This window comes from Haliotis rubra, unplaced genomic scaffold (assembly GCF_003918875.1).
Source record: "Haliotis rubra isolate DU_JTF1 unplaced genomic scaffold, ASM391887v1 Scf602, whole genome shotgun sequence".
NCBI lineage: Eukaryota > Metazoa > Mollusca > Gastropoda > Lepetellida > Haliotidae > Haliotis > Haliotis rubra.
The window spans coordinates 125,599-152,629 of record NW_025767305.1 but is presented as its reverse complement, the minus strand read 5'-3'; the positions used below and the strand labels follow the sequence as shown (position 1 = coordinate 152,629).

At 41.5% G+C, this 27,031-nt stretch overlaps 1 protein-coding gene and 1 long non-coding RNA gene across 3 annotated transcripts; one reads left to right on the top strand and one right to left on the bottom strand.

Moving 5' to 3' along the window:
* The first annotated feature begins 158 nt into the window (after positions 1-158).
* Positions 159-27,031, top strand: LOC124255538 (clarin-2-like). Of its 2 annotated transcripts, XM_046689473.1 has the most exons (4): positions 159-537; positions 3,517-3,636; positions 12,392-12,574; positions 20,150-27,031. In XM_046689473.1, exons 1-4 carry the CDS (start codon positions 285-287, stop codon positions 20,413-20,415), a joined length of 822 nt encoding a protein of 273 aa, XP_046545429.1. In that variant the 5' UTR covers positions 159-284; the 3' UTR covers positions 20,416-27,031. The 2 variants fall into 2 exon arrangements, with proteins under 2 accessions (XP_046545429.1, XP_046545430.1); XM_046689474.1 differs by lacking the exon at positions 3,517-3,636.
* On the bottom strand, positions 4,384-5,051 carry LOC124255540. Its single transcript, XR_006892701.1, has 3 exons — positions 4,903-5,051; positions 4,665-4,707; positions 4,384-4,521 (listed from the first exon to the last, which is right to left on the bottom strand). It is a non-coding gene; the product is annotated as an uncharacterized LOC124255540 (long non-coding RNA).

The window sequence follows — 27,031 nt, the reverse complement described above, 5'->3', positions numbered from 1 at the left end:
TATACACAGTATCTCCGTTTCACTTGGCATTGAAATATATCGGTTGGAAAATAGCACAATACCTGAGTTTGTTGACACTTTTCCTGTCAGCCAATCATAAACTCTTTCACTGATATATGTTTGTGTCGCTTTCCCTGATTGGTTCAAACTGAGTTCACGCACCTGTTCATCCAGGTGAATATCGCCAAAGATAACAACTACTTCCTCGAAAGGATTACAAGATAATACTTTGAGAAATATTTCTTGTCGTTGGAATATACGTGTTATAAAGAGTTGATACAAGAATGGAGCCGAAAAAGAAAAACGCGATGGCTGTGACACTGGTCTTTGGAATTTTGGGTGTTTCCCTGCTAATCGCTTCATTTGCGACAGACCACTGGGTGAAATCGTCACCGGTACTAAAGCGGTCCACCCAATCACCTGCAAATGAGACTGACGGCAGTGCTACAAAATACACCGGCAATATCACATTCGGACTTTTTCGTGGATACCGTGTCCTGGATTACGGAATTGGCCCGAGACCGCAGGATATAAATGGTAATTTAATTCGAGTGCAACACCTGGATTTGTGTGACGACAGTGATTTCGACTTGTATGCATGTAACATGTTCGTGGTGAAATAGATTAGTTGAATCGGAGGTTTGACAAGATAAAGGGTTGTCGTGGCATGTACTATGATGTAGGCCACCATCTGGGGAATCATGAATTTAGGTTAACCAAAAACACACAGAGACCCACATTCCTCGGTACCAGGTAATGAAATCACCTACTAACCTATGTCATATATAACATTCAGTGTCACACTCAAAGCCTGTGCCAGATACAGGTTGACATGGCAGCTATAAATGTCTGATTGAATGAGCCCGTATTTGAGCTGAAGGGGTCGTTGTTGGCACAGGTATACAGATGTATGTATACCGAAATGTACCCAGAACAAACTCAATATACAGAAACAACCAAGACCATATGTAGTTATTCCTGTATTGTACCAGTGTCGACGACCCTTTCAGGAATATTAATGACTAAAAAATAAGCCCTTAAAGAGTAATATATAGTCATCCACACTGTTTCCATTGTTTATTGCCCCTCCGTTCTAGTAACTTCTACAAACAGTATTTCTGACTCACATTCTTCATCTGTAGTAGGGGCGGTTGGTAGCCTTGTTAAAGCGTTCGCTTAGTCACGCCAAAGACCTGGGTTCAATTCCCCACATGGGTACAATGTGTGAAGCCCTTTTTCTGGTGTCCCCTGCCATATTTCTGGAATATTGCTAAAAACGGTGTAAAACTAAACTCACTCACTCATCTGTAGTAATTTAGTAATTTTTATTTCACATCTGTGTATCTTCATGTCTGTTTATGAAGTCCTAGCTATCATTTCATGACCTTTGTGTGTCTGTAAGATGCATCTGTCAATTTTCTGATCTCTATCTTTTGTGGTTGTAACTTTGTCCTCTTGACTTGTCATGCTTCTGTATTTAGCTTTCCTATGTTGATAATATTTTGCATGTATGCATTTTATTTCCTTTGTGAAGTTTATGTTTTTGTTCTCTTTAATTCTGGAAAAATCACATATGAAGAGGTTGACAGCTGTTAGTGTTTGATGGAAGTTTGTAGTGGACATTGCTTTTTGTCCAAACTAAATTGTTTTTCAGTTCACATTTCTGTATAATATATATTGTATTCTCAATCACACTTTATTCAGTATGGTTGTGCCATAGGACGTTACATACAAACTTAAGTACAGTTTAGGTACAAATAGTATTGAATGCAGCATATATTTTTAAAACAAAACCAGATTTAATATAATGCTTTTATTATATGCTGTTAGACTTGGTTGACTGTCAATTAATTGGCAAATAAGAGGATTGGCTGTATATACTACCGGTAATATTGATGCTGATAAAGTTAATCACTGGATTGTCTTGTCCAGTCATGATTATTTACAGACTGTCATCATTTGGCTGGAATATTGCTGAGTGTGGCTTACCAGAAGTGGACATTAAATTCTAAAGAACTGAATTTTAGAACAAGCTTACTTGTACAACACTTTGTACACATCTAGTATGACAGAACAAACTTACTGCCAAGGTAGGATCTTTAAAGACACTTTGTAAATCCTGTTAGAATTTCCATCCCCATTTTTTATGAATACAGTGTCAGCTTTCTTCTGTGTGATTTTTCAACACAGTGATATTTTCTCCAGTTGCTATAATACACAGATGTTTTACAGCGGTTTTAGTCCTCTGTTGTGAAGATCTGACAAATCTCTCCAAAGTAAGTTCAGGTGACTTCTAAATAAATGTCATTTGTTGAATAAAAAAATAAGCGTGTATAAATTCATGAGACTTTGGCATGATCACATGTCACCTTGCGGAATCATTTCAGCTTCATTGTCAGATTTGCCAATAGACTTTACTATATTCTTAATTTTCAAGAATTTGCTCTGATTGGCTTGTCAGAACGTCCACTAAACATGACTTTCCCATGGAGGGTTTGATTTTGTCAGATCTTGATGGAAGGAGGTACTGAATTGGAGTAAAAGATCTCCAGTTGGGTAGAGTTGGAGGGTGAGGGTGGTGATGGGTGGTAGAGGAGGAGGGTGAGTTGGAGAGTGAGGGGGTGATAGATTAAGGGGGTAATAGCGTGGCAGAGCAGGAGGGTGGTGAGGTTGGAGGAGTGAGGGGTGGGGTGGGGTGTGTGATAGATTAGGGGGGTAGTAGCGTGGCAGAGCAGGAGGGGTGGGTTGGAGGGTGATAGGGTGTGGCTAGGAGGGTGAGGGGGTTGGGTGTGGTGGTAGGGTGATAGGTTAGGGGGTGGTAGTTCAAGTTGGAGGGTGTGGTGTGTTGACAGGGTGGTGGTAGAGTCGGAGGGCAGGGGTGGGGTGGGAGGATAGTAAGTGGTGAGGGGGTGATAGGGTTTGTAGAATAGGAGGGTGTGGTGTTTGATGAAGGGTGGTTGAGTCGGAGGGTGAGGGTGGCGTTGATAGGGTGAATGGAAGGAGTGAGGAGGAGGCTTGATAGGGAGGTAGTGGTAGAGTGGTAGGTAGGAATATAATAGTGTAATGGTTGAGGCACTAGCTTGGGACATTAAGAGCATGATGGGGCAGGTGGGGAAAGACAAGGTAGTGGAGTAGGACAGGTGGTGATAGGACAGGTGGGGGAAAGACAAGGTAGTGGAGTAGGACAGGTGGTGATAGGACAGGTGGGGGAAAGACAAGGTAGTGGAGTAGGACAGGTGGTGATAGGACAGGTGGTGATAGGACAGGTGGGGGAAAGACAAGGTAGTGGAGTAGGACAGGTGGTGATATGACAGGTGGTGATAGGACAGGTGGGGGAAAGACAGGGTAGTGGAGTAGGACAGGTGGTGATAGGACAGGTGGTGATATTGTGGTGGACTAGAGGTGAGGTACAGTGGGGAATGTATAGCAGTAGGTAAGTGGTTATATATGGTAAACATGGTTATTGTGACAGGAGAAAATCACATTGTGTCTGCATGTTGTGTGTTTCTCTCTCAGTTGTGTGTAGTGGGTCCGATGGGGTCTGCGCCTGGTCAAACAGTTCTGACCCAGCCAAGCGAGCAGACTATATGAAGCGTATTGTCAAGTTTGTCGACAATGTCAAGACTAATGGCACTGGTAATATCTTCTCTCCTCTATCCAAGTACCTTCCACCAAACTTTGCCTACCTAAAACATCCCCGGCTAACCTACCTACCTACCTTCATTGGGCTCACCTGACATATATGTACCTGTAACGACCATACCTGACAACACCCATAATAGCCGTGCTTGACATACCTACCTGACATGTCAACCCATAATGACCCAGCTTGATATAGCCCGGGATAAACCTAGGATGCGTTTCTGCGACATTTCCGCATCAAAATATGAATTGCCGCTGACAGAAATTTGGTTTGGGTCCTGTGGACTCAAAATATTTTAAAAAGCTGCATCCAAAATATACAAGTGCGGCCTAAGTAAATAAATATTGTTATCGTTCACCGCAATCGAGCAAAAGACTATTACGTGAACCAGTTTTAATCCACATACAATAATAACCCTGATTGGTTTATCCCTGTATAGCCACTTATAAAGATCCTGCCTGACATATATCCACCTGTTAGAGCCGATCCTGACATACCATCTGATGGTATATCTCACATGTATAATGAACCCACATGATATACTACTTGACTACATACAACAGACAACATGTACACAGGGTGAGTTGATATACCACCTGACTACAGATAACAGCCATGTACACAGGGTGAGTTGACGTACCACATGACATTAGACAGAAGATCTTTATACAGGGTGAGTTGACGTACCACATGACATTAGACAGAAGATCTTTATACAGGGTGAGTTGACGTACCACCTGACTACAGATAACAGCCATGTACACAGGGTGAGTTGACGTACCACATGACTACAGACAACAGCCATGTACACAGGGTGAGTTGACATACCACCTGACTACAGATAACAGACATGTACACAGGGTGAGTTGATGTACCACCTTACTACAGACAACAGCCATGTACACAGGGTGAGTTGACGTACCACATGACATTAGACAGAAGATCTTTATACAGGGTGAGTTGACGTACCACCTGACTACAGACAACAGCCATGTACACAGGGAGGGTTGGACGTTACCACCTGACTACAGACAACATGTACACAGGGTGAGTTGATATACCACCTGACTACAGATAACAGCCATGTACACGGGGTGAGTTGGACGCACCACCTGACATTAGACAGATCTTTATACAGGGTGAGTTGACGTACCACCTGACTACAGATAACAACCATGTACACACGCGGGTGAGTTGGCAATTACCACCTGACATTAGACAGAAGATCTTTATACAGGGTGAGTTGACGGTATTACCACCTGACTACAGACAACAGCCATGTACACAGGGTGAGTTGATTACCACATGACTACAGACAACAGACATGTACACAGGGTGAGTTGACGTACCACCTGACTACAGATAACAGCCATGTACACAGGGTGAGTTGACGTACCACCTGACTACAGATAACAGCCATGTACACAGGGTGAGTTGACGTACCACATGACTACAGACAACAGACATGTACACAGGGTGAGTTGACGCATACCACTTCACTGCAGATAACAGCCATGTACACAGGGTGAGTTGACGTACCACCTGACTACAGACAACAGCCATGTACACAGGGTGAGTTGACGTACCACCTGACATTAGACAGAAGATCTTTATACAGGGTGAGTTGACGTACCACCTGACTACAGATAACAGCCATGTACACAGGGTGAGTTGACGTACCACCTGACTACAGACAACAGCCATGTACACAGGGTGAGTTGACGTACCACCTGACTACAGATAACAGACATGTACACAGGGTGAGTTGATGTACCACCTTACTACAGACAACAGCCATGTACACAGGGTGAGTTGACGTACCACATGACATTAGACAGAAGATCTTTATACAGGGTGAGTTGACGTACCACCTGACTACAGACAACAGCCATGTACACAGGGAGAGTTGAAGTACCACATGACTACAGACAACATGTACACAGGGTGAGTTGATATACCACCTGACTACAGATAAGAGCCATGTACACGGGTGAGTTGACGTACCACATGACATTAGACAGAAGATCTTTATACAGGGTGAGTTGACGTACCACCTGACTACAGATAACAACCATGTACACAGGGTGAGTTGGCGTACCACCTGACCACAGACAACATGTACACAGTGTGAGTTGACGCACGACCTGACCACAGAAAACATGTACACAGGGTGAGTTGACGTTACCACCTGACTACAGATAACAGCCATGTACACAGGGTGAGTTGACGCATTACCACATGACTACAGACAACAGACATGTACACAGGGTGAGTTGGCGTACCACTTCACTGCAGATAACAGACATGTACACAGGGTGAGTTGGACGTACCACATGACATTAGACAGAAGATCTTTATACAGGGTGAGTTGACGTACCACCTGACTACAGACAACAGCCATGTACACAGGGTGAGTTGACGTACCACCTGACTACAGATAACAGCCATGTACACAGGGTGAGTTGACGTACCACCCTGACCACAGACAACATGTACACAGTGTGAGTTGGCGTCACGACCTGACCACAGACAACATGTACACAGGGTGAGTTGACGTACCACCTGACTACAGATAACAGCCATGTACACAGGGTGAGTTGACGTACCACATGACTACAGACAACAGACATGTACACAGGGTGAGTTGACGTACCACCTGACTACAGATAACAGCCATGTACACAGGGTGAGTTGACGTACCACATGACATTAGACAGAAGATCTTTATACAGGGTGAGTTGACGTACCACCTGACTACAGACAACAGCCATGTACACAGGGTGAGTTGACGTACCACATGACATTAGACAGAAGATCTTTATACAGGGTGAGTTGACGTACCACATGACATTAGACAGAAGATCTTTATACAGGGTGAGTTGACGTACCACATGACATTAGACAGAAGATCTTTATACAGGGTGAGTTGACGCATTTCCACCTAACTACAGATAGCAGCCATGTACACAGGGTGAGTTGGCGTACCACATGACAGACAGATCTTTATACAGGGTGAGTTGACGTACCACCTGACTACAGATAACAGCCATGTACACAGGGTGAGTTGACGTACCACATGACATTAGACAGAAGATCTTTATACAGGGTGAGTTGACGTACCACATGACATTAGACAGAAGATCTTTATACAGGGTGAGTTGACGTACCACCTGACTACAGATAACAGCCATGTACACAGGGTGAGTTGACGTACCACATGACATTAGACAGAAGATCTTTATACAGGGTGAGTTGACGTACCACCTGACTACAGATAACAGCCATGCACACAGGGTGAGTTGACGTACCACATGACATTAGACAGAAGATCTTTATACAGGGTGAGTTGACGTACCACATGACATTAGACAGAAGATCTTTATACAGGGTGAGTTGACGTACCACCTGACTACAGATAACAGCCATGTACACAGGGTGAGTTGACGTACCACATGACATTAGACAGATCTTTATACAGGGTGAGTTGACGCACCACATGACTACAGACAACAGCCATGTACACAGGGTGAGTTGATGCACTCACCTGACATTAGACAGAAGATCTTTATACAGGGTGAGTTGACATACCACATGACTACAGACAACAGCCATGTACACAGGGTGAGTTGACGTACCACTTCACTGCAGATAACAGACATGTACACAGGGTGAGTTGATCGTACCACATGACATTAGACAGAAGATCTTTATACAGGGTGAGTTGACGTACCACCTGACTACAGATAACAGCCATGTACACAGGGTGAGTTGACGCATACCACCTGACTACAGATAACAGCCATGTACACAGGGTGAGTTGACGTACCACATGACATTAGACAGAAGATCTTTATACAGGGGAGAGTTGACGTATTACCACATGACATTAGACAGAAGATCTTTATACAGGGTGAGTTGACGTACCACCTGACTACAGATAACAGCCATGTACACAGGGTGAGTTGGCGTACCACATGACATTAGACAGAAGATCTTTATACAGGGTGAGTTGGCGCACAACCTGACTACAGATAACAACCAGACACACAGGGTGAGTTGGCGCACCACATGACATTAGACAGAAGATCTTTATACAGGGTGAGTTGACGTACCACATGACATTAGACAGAAGATCTTTATACAGGGTGAGTTGACGTACCACCTGACTACAGATAACAGCCATGTACACAGGGTGAGTTGACGTACCACATGACATTAGACAGATCTTTATACAGGGTGAGTTGATCGCACCACATGACTACAGACAACAGCCATGTACACAGGGTGAGTTGACGCACCACATGACATTAGACAGAAGATCTTTATACAGGGTGAGTTGACATACCACATGACTACAGACAACAGCCATGTACACAGGGTGAGTTGACGTACCACATGACATTAGACAGAAGATCTTTATACAGGGTGAGTTGACGTACCACCTGACTACAGATAACAGCCATGTACACAGGGTGAGTTGACGTACCACATGACATTAGACAGAAGATCTTTATACAGGGTGAGTTGACGTACCACCTCACTACAGATAACAGCCATGTACACAGGGTGAGTTGACGTACCACATGACATTAGACAGAAGATCTTTATACAGGGTGAGTTGACGTACCACCTGACTACAGACAACAGCCATGTACACAGGGTGAGTTGACGTACCACCTGACTACAGATAACAGCCATGTACACAGGGTGAGTTGACGTACCACCTGACCACAGACAACATGTACACAGGGTGAGTTGACGTACCACCTGACTACAGACAACAGCCATGTACACAGGGTGAGTTGACGTACCACATGACATTAGACAGAAGATCTTTATACAGGGTGAGTTGACGTACCACCTGACCACAGACAACATGTACACAGGGTGAGTTGACGTACCACCTGACCACAGACAACATGTACACAGGGTGAGTTGACGTACCACATGACTACAGACAACAGCCATGTACACAGGGTGAGTTGACGTACCACATGACATTAGACAGAAGATCTTTATACAGGATGAGTTGACGTACCACATGACATTAGACAGAAGATCTTTATACAGGGTGAGTTGACGTACCACATGACATTAGACAGAAGATCTTTATACAGGGTGAGTTGACGTACCACATGACATTAGACAGAAGATCTTTATACAGGGTGAGTTGACGTACCACCTGACATTAGACAGAAGATCTTTATACAGGGTGAGTTGACGTACCACATGACATTAGACAGAAGATCTTTATACAGGGGAAGACTCAATTGCTCACACACACATTTTCTGATGTCGGTTACACAACAAGAACCTGACTTGATCTGAGTGTGTCTTGACTGATGTTTGGATTAAATAGGTGTGAGGAAACATGTAGTTTTAGGATTTTATATGTTGGGGATTTGTTGAACATCATTTCAGACATCAGCATATGAAAGCCTCAGAGCAAATATGCACAGTCAACGATCAGGAGATCGTGTCATCAACAGAGAGGTCATGTCAATATCCGACTATGCTTGAGCATATTTCCTGCATAGCTCACCCTCAGAGAGCTGTCCTTTTTCACTTGATGTAGCAGCTGCATGGTTATTTCTCAATGACTTGACTTGTCTGACATTGTGTCTAAAATTGACTATGTTCCTCTCTTTTTTCAGGAATACAATAGATAGAAATTTCTTGCTGATAATTTTTCATGGCATTAAAATTTCACTGATGTGATAGCACTTCATGACAAAGCAGGATGATGGACCTTGAGGACCGTCTCCTATGGCATGTCCCCCCCTTCCCCCCCCCCACTCATCCTCTCACTCTGTTTCACCGTGAAGATCCGGGTTAGAATTGGTCTTCAGTAACCCATGCTTGTCGTAAGAGGCGACTAACAGGATCGGGTGGTCAGGCTCGCTGACTTGGTTGACACATGTCATTGTATCCCAACTGGATCACTGGATTGTCTGGTACAGATTCAATTATTTACAGACCACCTCCATACAGCTGGAATATTGCTGAGTGCGGCATAAAACTAAACCCACTCACTCACTCACCTCCTGCGCTGTAAATTCTAAGATGCTTCACAACAAGATCAAAGGCGCCGACAGTTCTTTATCAGGCAATAATGAATGCGGCGTTAATCAACCAACCAACCAATCACCCTGTAAATTCCCTCGCCCCCCCTTGGATACAAGTGTGTATTCAGCCCCACTCCTATCTTGTACTTTCTCATGCAATAATTATTAGTTTAAATGATAATTTCTAGGTTATATCAATGAAAAGAACACATTATCCCTCTAAGAGACTGGTGTTCTTACTGTCTACTTATCAGGGGGTGGAAATAACCCATTGCCCGTACTATCGTCCGAGTCCAGTGTTTTTTTCTGTCGGGCAAGCAGATTCTAGTATCTATATCACACTGTACCACTGTAACAGGAAGTGTATTTTAGCCCCATGATCCCTCCTGCGCTGTCAGGTCAATGCTCATGCTGCTGATCACTGGATTGTCTGGTCCAGACTCGATTATTTACAGACCACCGCCATATAGCTGGAATTATGATTGCTGAGTGTGGCGTAAAACTGAACCCACTCACTCACCTCCTGCGCTGTAAATTCTGAGATGCTTCACAACAAGATCAAAGGCGCCGACAGTTCTTTATCAGGCAATAATGTACACTTTTGTATGACGCCACACTGAATTGATGTCATTACACCATCCTAGTCTGCCCCCTTGAAATCAGACGCACCCTTGGTAACCGATACCAGGACTGACATCAGTTGTCATTCCTATAGCACAACTCAGTTAGCGCTGCGTTTCATGGTTTGCAGTTGCTTCAGTTGCCTGTTATCACTGGTGGAAACATTAAGTTTAACTCTAACAACAAAAAAATGCCTCGGCTTGAATCACAATTAAACAGCAACACAGTAGCAGTCCCACAAAGCATCCGTGGAATGTCACGTGAACAGTCATCTTCATGTAGATGTACAGGGCCCCGTTCCTCAAAGCGATCGTAAAGCGCTAAGGTGATCTTAACTCCCATACTTTAACATAGACTTACGACTGTCGTAGCGCTACGATCGCTTTGAGGAACGGGGCCCTGATCACAATATACTAGTATAGGAAGTAAACAAATGTTTATGTTGTCCCTCGTGGTTTACAATCATCACAAATGTTATTGAAATAGTATAGACAAGATGTTTAATATAGACTGTCTTGAAACTTTTGTAATTTGTTCTAATGGTGAAGACAGTATCTGAACTTCGGGGGCAGACACATCAATAGAACAGCACGTCAGTTAGCCCTAAATGAGGGTTGTTAATTTACTTTTTTATTTAGGTCACCGACATTGTTTTTATTTGTTTTGTGCCCTATCTATATTGTTGGTAAGTATTGAATTTGGCACCTTAGAAAAGAAACACAGGTCACTCTCATGATTTAGCAATATTGGTTTGTGTCAAACCTGTACTTTATTACGCTATACTTTATTTTATTTTATTATAGGATATTTATATAGCGCACATATCCACGCACTAGTGCATGCTCAAGGCGCTGGTATTTTTTCCCTGATCATTGGATGTCAATCTCAACGGCACATTGCATTATCAATCTCAACTCCCTGGGGAGTATACAACTCTTGCAGCCACTAGGCGCACCGAGTTATTGTGGCTTTCTCATTCTAACGAGGTACCCATTCACAGCTGGGTGGACTGGGACACAGAGTCACAGTACTTTGTCCATGTTCACTGCACGTTGCTGTACCCGCAACTAGGTGTTTGCACGTATTCATGTGGCCACCATCTGGTCAAATACCAACGAATTCGTGGGTTCTTTTAAGTGCACAGGGTTGTGCATAGACATTCTCTTCCCACAGAGGGTACTTGTCATATCTTCCTACGAACCTCTGTTCTAATACGGCCCTTTCATGGTGCAAATGTTCAGGATTCGTGATTGGTTGCAATCAGGTTTAGCTGTGCAATCAGCGACATTGTTTCAAAAGTGATCATTCGCAAGGTCTTGGTAATTTCCGTATGCTTCTGGAAAACTGGAACCTCTTCGCATGCACGATGCGCAAATGTTTCTTCTAGACAGAACTCAGTCAAGTAATGGCAGATCAATGGCGTCTCCATCACCCTCGTTGACAACGGACAAGCTAGCCATTAAATGCTGTGTGTGTCACATCAACACAAGTCCCCGGCAGAGGAAGGATATTTGTGGCCCAACATTTGCTTGTAATAGTCAAGCTGGATCTAATTCGATGTAACACGTGTTCTGATTGGATAGAAAGAAGGGAGACAATTCCTGTTGCGATTTTTTGCTGCTAGGGTATTTTACGGGAACCGGGAAATATGTCCGTATCAGAACAGAAGTTACGTGGGAAGATATGACAAGTAACCTCTGTGCGAAGAGAATGGTGGACAGAGTGAACTGTAAATCTGACATTCTGTTTACTGCATGTGTTTGAATGGGTCAGTTTCATGGCAGTACTATGCATATATTCTGTAAAAATAACTCCCATTAACCTACAAGGATTCATTTGACAAATGTGTTCTCGTTGTCATGGTGATAAAAAACATTGCTTATGAAATAGTTGTTTTGGCTTCTTAATGTTCGCAGTGACGTTCTGTAGATGTTTAAAATGTATACACATGTGATGCCCGAGCATTGGGGGAGATTGTGATCTGAATGAGCAGGAAAGTAGTATTCAACCCTTAGCTCACCTTCCACATGTTTTATAGCTCACCTGGTCATCTTGGTTTCAGTGAAGGATCTCATCGATTATGGTTTGTTTAACTTTGGACTGTGGGTCTCCACCATAGTTATGCTTGCCTTGGGGATTGTCTGGGGGCTGGTATCCCTCGGTTTCACGGCTTTCAACGTTGTCGGCAAACCCATCGAGACCATCACCGGACCGGCCGGACTCTATCTTTGGAATGGATTGGCAGGTAAGTAACTCAGACAACTGAAGTAAAATTCCAAACGTCTATTCTGAAGACATTTTGGTTTGCATTAAAACTACTCACGAAAAACCATCCAATTCATATTGGTTGTGTTTGCCAATACATTAGGGGATGGTTGGGAGCGCATGCAAGGTAGTTTAGAAGTGGAAGACAGTGGAAAATGATAGACAAGGCCTTTTGGCATCAGACTAGTGACTTTTGGCATTAGACTAGTGGCTTTTTATTGTTAGACTTGAGTGCTGCTTTGAATTAGAATTCTGTAGTGCTTATAAATCTTCCATAGTTTCCTCATTTGTAATTGTCATCTGTTATCACATTAAGTTCCTTGTTCAGGGATGCGTGAAGGTCCGGGTTAGAATATTGGCCTTCAGTAACCCATGCTTGTCGTAAGAGGCGACTAACGGGATCGGGTGGTCAGGCTCGCTGACTTGTTTGACACATGTCATTGGGTCCAAATTGCACAGATCCATGCTCATGCTGTTTATCACTGGATTGTCTGGTCCAGACTCAATTATTTACAGACTGCCATCATATAGCTGGAATATTGCGCGTACAACTTACTCACTCACTCACTCCTTGTTTAGGTCAAAGATAAGTGTTTCAAATTTAGTTGATAAGTTTTTCAGTTAAATTTAGACAAATGCACATGTTAAGTCCACTGCGCATCAATGTCTTTAAAAGTGCAATCAACTTTATATCTGTGGTTTAATTCAGTGAGATTGTAGTTTTATCAAAAGTGAAAATCATTAACTCACTTTTCACTCAGGGTCATTGAGTACCGGGCTGACATTTTCTGTCATGTTCTTGTCTGATGTGTTGAAACATTTCCACTGAGCATGATATTCCAGTTGTTTTTGTACACCTATTTAATGTGCAGCGTTGGGTGTACCAGAAACGTAGGATTGTGGATTCAAATTCCACATTTGTGCCGATTATGTTTCAAGGTTTGTCAACGCCATACCAAGAGATGCAGGTTCAGTGATATGTGTCTGCTTCAGATGTACGTCACACCCCTGAAGATCCGTGGTTAGCTTATCATTCGAGGCGACTAACAGGATCGGGTTGTCAGGCTTGCTGACTTGGTTGGCACATGTGATCGTATCCCAATTGCATAGATCGATGATCATACTGCTGATCACTGGATTGTTTGGTCCAGACTCAATTATTTGCAGATGCCTCTATTAGTGGTGTTCCGATGAATTGAAATAATCGAAGATTGGTCGCAGTGACCAAACAACCAAGCAATTGATCACATTTTCTCATAATCGAACACAAACGATTTTGGAACTACTGTTTTAGTCTTTGAAACTCTTGTCGATGGAACATATATTCGAAGTTGTCAGGGCCTGAAAATGTGTTTAATTCTTAGAAAACTCACTTCAATAACTGAAAAGTCATGACTTATAATAGTTGAAGACTCTGAGTAGTTTATGTTCATGATATATTAGTCATCACTTTAAAGTAGCAAGTTGCATCATGTTATACTTATCTGCAATAACAACCTGAATAGAAAAATCTGAGAAATGACGCTAACCAATTTTTTTCGATGATTTCTCGTTGGTAATGAAGCAATCATCAATTGTGAGATTTCAGCCAATTCCCAACACTGGCTGAATATGGTTGGAATATTGCGTGTGGAGTTAAACAACAAACAAACAAACAAACAAACAAACAAATCAGATCTACATCAGGCTTATTCCAACATCAAGTTGACATGCAATGTTGTAGCTCAAATAATGTTCAAATCTGACTTAAATCAACTCGCTCACACCTTGTCTCACAGTCCCCGAACCACATTATTTTCCCTACAGCCTATCCCTCCCTGCAATGCGAAATCCCTCAATGAAGCAAGTCTCCCTGGGGCTCCTTTTCAATTTAAATGTTTTGCTTTTTTTGTTACAATCGAAATTATATATATTCAGAAACTAAGCATTAGTCTGATTCACACCAAGTGGTTGCCTGTTATCTTGGTGTAAAGTGCTACACTGAGGTTAAAAAATTATCTGAACTTTCCTACTTGGGCATGAGATGACTAACAGGATCAGGTGGTCAGGCTCGCTGGCTTTTATGATGTATGTCGTATCCAATTGTGAAGATTGATGCTCATTATGTCAATCATTAGATTTTCTGGTCCAGACTTGATTATTTACAGACCGCCATCAAATAGCTGTAATATTGGCAATTGCAAAATTAAACAAACAAACCATACTTGGACATCAGTTTTCTACTCAGAGGCTGATTACACATCAAATACAGAGGGGCGGTGGGGTAGCCTAGTGGTTAAAGCGTTGGCTCCTCACGCCCGAAGACCGGGTTCGAATCCCCACATGGGTACAATGTGTGAAGCCCATTTCTGGTGTCCCTAGCCGTGATGTTGCTGGAATATTGCTAAAAGCGGCGTAAAACCAAACTCAGTCAGTCAGTCAAATACAGAGACAACAATCATTACCATTTGTGGAGGATCATTTCGTCAGATCTTGCCGTATCTGGGACCATATTCTACTGATACCATTAACATTACTGATGTCTTGCTAATTTTGTCAGTTACTCATTGTCAGTAAAATAAACTGTTGAATGACATCACTACATTCATTGTAATGTATACGGTTCTCATGTGAAACTGGGATGTATATGAAACTGGGGTGTAAGTGAAATAATGAAACAGGTATGTATATGTGTAGTGAAACGGGGATGTTCTGTTGATGAAATTGGGGTGTATAGTGAAACGGGGATGTTCTGTTGGTGAAATTGGGGTGTATAGTGAAACAGGGATGTTCTGTTGGTGAAATTGGGGTGTATAGTGAAACGGGGATGTTCTGTTGGTGAAATTGGGGTGTATAGTGAAACGGGGATGTTCTGTTGGTGAAATTGGGGTGTATAGTGAAACGGGGATGTTCTGTTGGTGAAATTGGGGTGTATAGTGAAACGGGGATGTTCTGTTGGTGAAATTGGGGTGTATAGTGAAACGGGGATGTTCTGTTGGTGAAATTGGGGTGTATAGTGAAACGGGGATGTTCTGTTGATGAAATTGGGGTGTATAGTGAAACGGGGATGTTCTGTTGATGAAATTGGGTTTGTATATGAAACGGGAATGTTCTGTTGGTGAAATTGGGGTGTATAGTGAAACGGAGATGTTCTGTTGATGAAATTGGGGTGTATAGTGAAACGGGAATGTTCTGTTGGTAAAACTGGGGTCTATATGAAACTGGGGTGTAAGTGAAACTGGGATGTATATGAAACTGGGGTGTATAATGAAACGGGAATGTATAGCGAAAATGGATGTGGTAAAACTGGGGTGTATAGTGAAACTGGGATGTATATGAAACTGGGGTGTATAATGAAATGGGAATGTATAGTGAAACTAGGATGAATAGTGAAACGGGGAGGTATTATGAAAATGGACTTGGTGAAACTGGGGTGTATAGTGAAACTGGGATGTATATGAAACTGGGATGTATAATGAAATGGGAATGTATAGTGAAACTAGGATGAATAGTGAAACGGGGAGGTATTATGGAAATGGACATGGTGAAACTGGGGTGTATAGTGAAAGGGGTATGCATTGTGAAACTGGAATGTTCAGTTGGTGAAACTGGGATGTTTAGTAAAACTGGGATGTATAGTAAAACTGAATATCTGTAGGTGAAACAAATGTTCTGTATGTAAAACAGGGATGTTAAGTCGGTGAAACACGATGTTATGTAGTGAAACTCTTAAATAAGTGAACCTCTAATGTTACGAAGGTGAAACTGTGCTGATTGTATGGTGGTGAAACAGCTTTACACCTGGTAGAGTGGGTGGTTGCATGTGCAATATGGAACAAGATAAAGCCATGCAATGCAAGCTAGCCACCAGGAAGTGGGTCAGGCTAGCAGTAACACCTAGCTTAGTGTCTGGCGTGGTCACCACAGGAAAGTATGAGATTACATTCTCTGAAGCCTATCTGAGATACAGATACCAGTCTTGTTGTGGCAAGCAGGGGCGTGGCTCACACTTGATCAATGTTTAAGGAGGCAGGTCACGCTAATGCAAGGCAGCTTATCGTGTTCTTGGCCAGTAACAAAATGGATTGTCACTATACCTGGGATTTACCTGGCTTGTTTACATGGGGGGCCCTGGGGAGTCTCTGCCCATCTGGGAACACAGGGGTCATGTTGTATAATCATAGGTATAAAAAGAGGGGTCCCTGTCTGCAAAATGGAGGTTCCAGAAAGATGTCCAGTCAAAGATGTAACGGGATGGGTGTGCTGTTATGTGTACACGTGACTACACGAGAGATTATTACAATAAACCACAGAATGCAGCACAAAATGTCTCTACAAGTTTTATATATTAAAAACAAAACAAGGTACTTATTTATGATTATACCAGTCAACCAACCTCATTATAAGTGAACCGCCTCCGTGGTGTAGTGGTTAGAGTGTCCGCCTGGAGAGCTGAACGTCGCGGGTTTGATCCCCGACCGCATCATACCAAAAGACGTTAATATTTGGTACTTGTTGGTCCCTGTCTGGCGCTCGGCGTTAATGGGTACAATAAGGACTGGTCGGCTCGGAGTCAGTATAATGTGTCTGAGTGGGGTATTCATGCTTCACTGCGGCATGGTATCTCAGTGGGCTAGCACTATAAAACCAGCTTAGTCTGGGCTAGTACAAGCAGCCACACATACACATACACACGCATGCATGTCGTCATATGAGCGAAATATTCTCAAGCACGACGTAAAACCAAATTTCACCTCACCTCATAGTGTGACTGTCTTTTAAAAGGGGTAAAAAGATAGAAATAAACTAGGTGGTGACTGTGTGAAATTAAATAGCAATGATCTATATTTTTACAGGGATTTTTTTGTACACATTTTTTAGAAATCTGTTGAGTAAAATGTTGCATGCTAAGAAGTTATTATGGACAAGAGATATAGCTTTCTTCAACTGAACTGACTGTATATGTTTCCGTGCGATCACAAACTGGTTACAAACATTTTGAGTGTGTATGGCATATTTTAAAAATGTTAAATGGTTTTGTACAGAAATATATTAAATGTGGTTTTGAAATATGAAAATTGCGGCATTCATCCCAGAAAATGCATACAAATGTTTTGCATCCAATTTTATAATTGTAAGGCCAGTGAGTTAGAAGGTTTTTGTGTGATTAATGCCAGTGTTATTAAACTTGTATTGTCTTGCCCAGACAATTGCCCTGGATCATCCAGCTAGTATATTGATCAATGGATCCAGGATGCTGATTAAAATAAACTGATTTTCCTTGATGTTAACGTGAGTTACCTCAAACACTAGGGATGTGTATTGGCAAATCAATTATATTGCAACGTATTGTGATTCAGGTACCCATATTGCAATTTATTATGGGAACTTAAGTGTTTGACAGTGAAACTAATGTATGTTGATCTTATTTTCTACATTCTACGTCCTTAAAAATATATGTTATGGTTCTGATAACTGTAATCTCAAAATTAGGTTGCGTAGTCAGGGATTCTTGTTTCTTTCTGTTTTATACAATTTATCATGTTTATAGTGTTATAGTAGGCCATTTTGTCATTGAATAGTGTTGAGAATTGGTTAAAATCTCATAATTAATGATTGGTTCATTAAAACCGATCAATCATCGAAAATAATTGGTTACCGTCATTTCTCAAATTTTCCTGGTTATGTTTGGTAATGCTCAAAAACATAGAGAAAAAAACCATGTAGTTATTTCGTGTGTTTAGCAAATTGCACAAAATGCATCTGCAAAATTACACATACTACAAGAAAAATGACTAGTTTGTTAGGAACATAAATTTCCTTGAGTCTATAAGATAGATTTAATCATGACTTGGAACGAGCTTGTAGTTCTTCCTTAACTTCCAGAATTGTTTGTGTTCTGTTATGAGAAGACATGATATTCTCTGAAAATGACTATTGTGAAGAGACTGTTACACAGTAAATACATGTCTCAGGTTCATTAAATTATTCATTGGAACTAAAAATTGAGTTATTTCCTTTGGATTGTCTGGTCTTATTAAATCCATTTTGGGTTGGTAACATTTTGAAGTTACTAGCCCTGATGTCTGGCTGGGTTTTTGGCTTATTGCATATTGCGGTATGCTGGTATTCCGGTAAAAACCGTGCAGTCCTATCTAACACAACTTTGAATGTTATTTCAGTTACTTCTCACGGTATCAGCTTGGTTTGGGAGAAAAGGCCAAAGTGATAATGGTCTCATAAAGGTTTACCACTTCTACAAGGGCCGGTGGGGTAGCCTAGGGGTTATAGCGTTTGCTCGTCACGCCGAAGACCCGGGTTCGATTCCCCACATGGGTACAATGCGTGAAGCCCATTTCTGGTGTTCCCTGCCGTGATATTGCTGGAATATTGCTAAAAGCGGCGTAAAAGCATACTCACTCACTCACTTATACAAACCCACACACATTGGTATGGTGCTGACAAACCGAGAAACGTAATAACTGGGATTCAAACCCAAATTAGACCCGTGAAGGTCCGGGTTAGAATTGATCTTCAGTAACCCATGCTTGTTGTAAGACTAAGAGGCGACTAATGGGATCAGGTGGTCAGACTTGCTGATTTGGCTGACGCTTGTCATCGTATCCAAGTTGCGTAGATCGATGCTCATGCTGCTGATCACTGGATTGTCACAATTATTTACAGGCCGCTGCCGTATAGCTGGAATATTGCTGAGTGCGGCGTAAAACTATACTCACTCACTCACTCAAATCCAAATTGGTACTGTTACAGAATACTGGATACCTAACAGCCATATGCTTTAGTGTCACGTGCACCTCTGTTATGAAGCTGTAAAATTAGAAAAAGTAAGGGAGCATCAAAAGAAGAAATAACAATAAAATTCAGATTATTTGTGACGACTTTCAGTTAGTAAAACTAACCAACGATTTTGAAAATGAAAGGTAAGTTATCACAAATAAAAAATATATGCGTCTTTGAAAGTATGGAGCTATGGTATTCTGGGTGTTGGAGCGAATGAGTGTGGGAAAGTTGCCTAACACTCTCCTAATCCTAACCCTAACCCTAACTCAAACCTAACCCTAACTCTAACCCTAACCATATTCGTTAAACTAACCCTAAAGAAGATTATTAAGTCACGGGTATCCAAGGGCTAAAAAAGTAAGTACACTAAGGTGGCGAAGTACTAAAAACTGGAGTCAAGTTGTGCACATTTTTTACGCAGTTCCAAAGTTTTCAAAGATGGCGGAAGGTATCTGGTATTCTGTAATCTTTCCCCCAAATTCATAGCTTTCTGACAGTGGCTTAGATGACTGACCACCCATGCCATTTTGTTGTTGAAGATACCATGAAGGGTTTGAACGGTCAATGCTGATGTAGATGTTAGTGATTTGTCTTCTCTATCAAAGATGGGTACAACATGTGAAGCCCATTTCTGGTGTCCCCCGCCGTGATTTAGCTGGAATATTGCTAAAAGCGGCATAAAACTAAACTCACTCACTCACTTTCTATCAAAGCTGATGATATAGATGGCTTGTCCTTTCTGTTAGTTGCTGATGTGGTTTTTCATCTGTTTCAGGAACCTTCTCATTACTAGGGGCTCTTCTCTATGTTGGATTGTTCACCAAAGATTTGGCCACTAATGTTTTACCGAAAGACGATGTGGACATTGGTTGGGATTCAAATGATCGCACACAGCTCGACTACTCTTTCTTTTTTGTGGTCGGGGCAGTCTTGTCCTTCTTCGTCAGTAACATCATACTGGTGGTATCCGGCCAGAAGCTGTCCTGCAGCTACAACAGGGCAGCAGAGAAGGAGCTGGACAATGGCATGATCCTCTACTGAGTGGTCAGTCGATCTTCTCAGAACACAGTGTGGAACTGGTCAGTCAAGCACCCTCGAGCCAGTTGGACATGGACAGTGGGGCACACAGCGTGGCAGTCGTCAGTCAAGTGGAACCTAATGTGACTCTAGCTGTCTTTCGTGATGTTTGGTACTTAATGTGACCCAAGGGGCCTTGTGTGACTCTTGGGACCTTGTGTGACACTTGGGACCAATGTGACACTTGGAACCCGGTCTAACTCTTGGAACCTTGTGTGATTCTTGGGACCTAGTGCAACTCTAGGGATCTGGTGTAACTCTTGGGACCAAGCATGACACTTTGAACCTAATGTGATGCTTGGGACCTGGTGTGACACTTGCAACTTAGTGTGACTGTTGGACTCGAGTGTGGCTCTGGGGACCTAGTGTGACTCTAGGGACCTTGTGTTACTCTAGGGACCTTGTGTGACTCTAGGGACCTTGTGTGACTCTAGGGACCTTGTGTGACTCTAGGGACCTTGTGTGACTCTCGGGACCTAGTGTGGCTCTGGGGACCTAGTGACTCTAGCGACCTTGTGTTACTCTAGGGACCTTGCGTTACTCTAGGGACCTTGTGTGACTCTAGGGACCTAGTGTGACTCTCGGGACCTAGTGTGGCTCTAGGGACCTTGTGTGACTGGGGACCTTGTGTGACTGGGGACCTTGTGTGACTGGGGACCTTGTGTGACTCTGGGGACCTTGTGTGACTCTGGGGACCTTGTGTGACACTTGCAACCTAGTGTGACTGTTGGACTCTAGTGTGGCTCTGGGGAACTAGTGTGACTCTTGGGACCTAGAGTAACTCCCGAGACCTAGTGTGATTTATGGGACCTATTGGGACCTAGTGTGAGCCATGGTCCAAGTGTGTACTTAGAAATTGGGAGTCTCTTGGTACCAAGTGTGACTTTAAATTTAGGGATGACTCCATGACCTTGGATCACTCTGGGCATCTTGTGTGACTACTGCCATGCTTCCCTATGCAGCTGAAGACCCACCAATCACCACCACACACAGACACACACAGACACACACACTGTACACACATACACACTGTACATACACTCTGTAAATAGCAAATGCTTTTGCAAACCTTGTTATGTCATGTTCGTCTTAAGAACCCATGTAAATGTATTTATGCAAGACATCCTCACCACGATGATGTCAGTCCCAAGTCTAGTCTCATTCATTCAGAAGTACATCCCTTCCCTGCATCAGAAGCCAAAACATCTATAATCAAACATCAGTCAGGGTTGGTACTGATACGGACCAGAATTCTCATCTTGATTTTACAGTGAAACCCATACATCTGGCTTTCCTACAATCACAGAGTAGATTATATAATGTTATATACACTCTATTTATGTAAGAGGACCTTTCTATATTTACATATGATATATTATGATGACAGGTTTTTGGGTTTATCAGAAACCATATGCTGGTATGTGGACTCTGGGTTTATGATCATGATTATGATTGGTAAACATGCGTGCTGTTGGTAATTGTCAACAACCAGCCTTCTTCTTGACCCAGTTGAACTTATAACAGATAACAAAAACCCATCTTCAGAGATGACTTGCCAAGACTTTTCATGATTTTCTGTTGCTGTGTTTTGAACAATTTGTGCATGGTAGGGGAGATAACTCTTACAAACAAGAGCTTGTGCTTTCCTGTAAATATATATAATGAGTCATCTTCCCCATCACCTTTTTGAGCTACGCATCATACATATTTTTTAAGTATTTTGTTTGTTTAGAAATGATACGATATATAATTTGAATGGAAATTAAAATCCCAGAATGACAGTACTCTGAACATTCCTGTATTATACCCTTAATGTTGCTTGACATTCTTTTTCTATAACCATGGTGACTCAATAATCCATTTTTGCTTGAAGTGTCCAGATTTCTGTTAATTTTGATGGTCTAGTGGTCGAGGATATCAAAACAGAAAATAGCATGTGCATGCTTTTGAGAGGCATTCTGAAAGATGATGTTGGAATCAGTGTCCTGAAACTCACTGCTATACTATATGAGGCAGCATTTAAATTTGGAGTGCAGCAATTCGAAATGCCATGATAAAATATATTTCTGTAGGCAGATAACAACCCAAAGACCTGAATGAGTGAAAAAATGGTGATAGACTGTTTCTTTGTTAACTGGGGCAGTGGGGTAGCCTAGTGGTTAAAGCATTCGCTCGTCACACCGAAGACCCGGGTTCGATCCCCCACATGGGTACAATGTGTGAAGCCCATTTCTGGCGACCCCACCGTGATATTGCTGGAATATTGCTAAAAGTAGCATAAAACCATACTCACTCATTATCTCTTTGTTAACTGTTGCAAGTCCATCGCAAAAAAGCCAAAATAATCCCAGACAGCTGATTTGTAGGAGAGGACAGCCTTTTTATCCTGTTGTTGCTTACAGTTACATATCGTTATTGTTTTCGTAAGAATTAAAAAGGCGTTTTTAGTAATGTTGATACATGTTTACATCCATTGTTTCAATTTTTAAGGTCCTGTATTGCAGTGCCTTAGAGTTTCCGTGTGTTGTTTTACCCTCAGTTTAATCATAATGTACTCACTCGTCATGAGGGGTGGTGGGGTAGCCTAGTGGTTAAAGCGTTTGCTCGTTATGCTGAAGACCCGGGTTCAATTCCCCACATGGGTACAATGTGTGAAGCCCATTTCTGGTATCCCTTGCCATGATATGCTGGAATATTGCTAGAAGCGGTATAAAAGTAAACTCACTTGCTCCCTGGTCATGGTGACACACATCTTTAGGTGAAGGTGAAGATGTGTGTCTGACAGTCTCGTTAAAGATGATCTTTTACTCCTAGTATGACGCCCCCCCTCTGCTTGACATTCAGACAAAACTGTTGTAGGTCATCTGTTTCGGTGAATCATCCAGTCGGTTTTGATGCTTCTAAATTCTTTGTACGGTTAAACATGAGTAAGAAATGGGCAGGTCTGAATGAAAATGATAAAGTTTTTACTATTACATTGTGAGATATATTTTATATGCTTTTTACTTTTTGCCTAGATATTTAAACATCTATTTTATGAGTTTGTACATGAACCGGATTGGTCGACAAGCTGTATATATATATATACATATATATATATCTCATATCAAGACACTCTATTCTAATGCATCTATTCTAATAGTTATTACATAAAATTTCAAAGAAGCCTGCTTTAATAAATTAAAAATTAACAGATTTCAATAAATTTTGTGAACTATCAGTATTCATCTGAAGAGACTGACTATGGGGGGATTTGTGTGTTCTTCATGCAGAAACGTTCTCACAACAAAGTAAAAGATCAATTTTATGTATTTTTGGGGCTGGACACTGTCCATTGAAAACTGTGTGTTCCATCCTTTTCAGTTGTGATGAGCATTTACTCCAGATTATCTCCCTTGTCACAGCGCTGTACAATCATTGGCCCCATCACTGCTGTTATATACATGTATATATCTTGTGTTTTGTTGTTGTGATTTGGGCTTGGCGGTTTTGTTGTTGTTTTGTTGTTTCAGTGGCATTTTGTTATCACTGAACGATGTATACCCACCGACCTACCCTCTATCTCTCAATGGAACTGCCCACACTTTTATGTGGAGCATTCCATTATGAAATATAGGGAATTATCAAAATGATTCTAGTCGATGATTACAAATTGATTGTTATGATTGTGTGAGTCTAGTACATATATTTCCTTGCCTGTGATGATATGGAAGTCATTGTTTTAGAATGTTAATTTGTCTTGTTTGAAGTGATACCATTTTAAACTTACATTGGCCTCGGTCAGCCTGTCTCTCCAAGTGTTCTCACTTTGCCAGCAAGTATTGTTCTCAAATAAAACCCCACCTGACTGTGGTAATCCCTAGAACAATAGGGATCAAACTAGCGCCGAGTGCTGCAGGCATAAGGGGTGTAATTGTTTAGACATGCTGTATCTGTACCGGTAATATACAGAATTTATTTTATATTCACTTCATTAATCTCACAAAATTACATATTATTTCAGTTGTATAAAGCTTTATTATGTGGCATTATCTTAATTTGTCTCATCTCAAATGCACAATAAGTGGCATATTTTTTTCAGTGACACTTACATGGAAAGAGACAAGATTTATTTAGAATTCAAATACAGTATTCCTTTTATTTGTGTTACAGGTAATGCTACCAGATTACCGATGTTCGGTAAAAAACGGTCAAGACAAACTCAAAGTGACTGTAAATTTAATGTCATTGTGACTGTAGTTTATTTTGTTGAATATGTTGACAACTTGTTGATGCAATGTTGACATTATGTTGACTACTTGTTGATGCAATGTTGACAACTTGTTGATGCAATGTTGACAACTTGCTGATGCAATGTTGACAACTTGTTGACACCTTGTAGATGCACTGTTGGCATGTTGACAACTTGTTGATGCAATGTTGACTATGTTTACAACTTGTTGACACTGTTGACAACTTAATGGTGCAGTGTTGGCACTGTGTTGTGTTGATGACTTGTTGATATCTTGTTGTCACTATGTTGATAGCTTGTTGATATCTTGTTGACACTGTGTGGACAACTTGTTGGTGCAATGTTGACACTGTGTTGATAGCTTGTTGATGCAGTCTTTACAACTTGTTGATGGAGTGTTGACAACTTGTTCATGCAGTTTTGACACTGTGTCAACGACTTATCAAAGCAGGGTTGACAACTGTTGACAGTTTGTGGACTTTTAAGATGTTTTCAAGACATTCCACTTAACATTTATTCTTCATGCTATGAAACATGTTTAAATTTGTTGTTGGATACATTTTGTAATTTATTTTAAAGAAAACATATATCTTTTTGTATATAGCATGTTAATGAAAAGACATTGGGAGCTGGCAGCATTAAACAATGTCTAATGACTTATGGACAGGGGTTTGGGAACAAGCATACAACTGATGATACATTCCAGCAACCATATGTCTGTGTCTTTGTAAAATTATTGATAAATGTGTTGAAGAAATGGCTCCACTCAAATTTTTCAGACACTTGTTAAATTTAGATTTCAGCATTATTTTTGTATGGTATTCTTTCATGATTGTACACGGGCCTCCATAGGATTCCAGTTCTGATTATAATTGTATGGTGTCTACAATCAAATAACTCCCTCCAGACTATTGTGTTATACAGAGAGGGGTATTTGATGGTTACACGGTAGCCCAGTGGTGCAAGTGTCTGAACCATTTCTGTACCTCACCATCTCATGATGTCCCCATCACATGTAAGCCCATCAGTTTCTACTACATAGATGCTTTTATCTTCTTATCTAGACCTGCTTAATTCATATACTGTAAATACGGTTATAATGAACTCAAAGGGACATTAATTTGAGTTTGTTATATCCCTAGTATGTTACGCGCATTTTGACTAAAATATACGCAAGTGGACATGACCCCAAAAGTTGTTCGTTATATCAGTCAGTTCGTTATAAGCATTGTCTTCTTGTTTTGGTCTTGATGCAGCTGCTTGTTTCTCCTCTGTCTCATGTTGCAAGGCAACAACCCCAGTATTCTAGTGTCTACCCAGTAATCGGTGTCTACCCTAGCTTCTAGAGTCTACCACATTAAACCTCTGTCTACCCTAGTATTCCCTTTTCTACCCTAGCATTCAAGTGTACACCACATTAATCCACCATCTACCCTAGTATTCCCTTTTCTACCCTAGCATTTAAGTGTCTACCACATTAATACACTGTCTACCCTAGTATTCCCTTTTCTACCCAAGCATTCAAGTGTCTACCACATTAATCCACTGTCTAATGGCTATTTAAGTGTCTACTTTAGTATTATTCCTCTGTCTACCCCAGTATTCAAGTGTCTACCACATTAATCCACCGTCTACCCTAGTATTCCCTTTTCTACCCAAGCATTCAAGTGTCTACCACTTTAATCCACTGTCTAATGGCTATTTAAGTGTCTACTTTAGTATTATTCCTCTGTCTACCCCAGTATTCAAGTGTCTACCACATTAATCCACCGTCTACCCTAGTATTTCCTTTTCTGCCCTAACATTCAAGTGTCTACCACAATGGCTATTTAAGTGTCTACTCTAGTATTCCTCTGTCTACCCCAGTATTCAAGTGTCTACCACATTAATCCACCATCTACCCTCTATTTAAGTGTCTTCTCTAGTATTCCTCTGTCTACCCCAGTATTCAAGTGTCTACCAAAGTAATCTGGTGTCTGCCTTGAATTAATGTGTCTACCCTAGTATTCCTCCGTCTATCACAGTATTATAGTTTACCCCAGTATTGAGTCTAAGCTTCCAAGATATGGCTTCTTAACATATCTTTCATCCACGTGTTGGGCTGAATGAAGCATTATTTTCCCAACTCCTTTAAGTGATGGCAGTGAATTTAGTGATGTCTACCAGTGTCTACCACAGCGACCCCCTGTCTACCCAACTACTGCATCTCCTAGTCTTAGAGTCATGAGTATCAGAACTTCCATACTTCGACTACAGTCATAGCTCTGAGATCATTTGTGGAATTGGGTCTTATTCCAGGTACCATCGTCTCATCACCTGATCTCTTGTAGTCATGACAACCTGTCAATG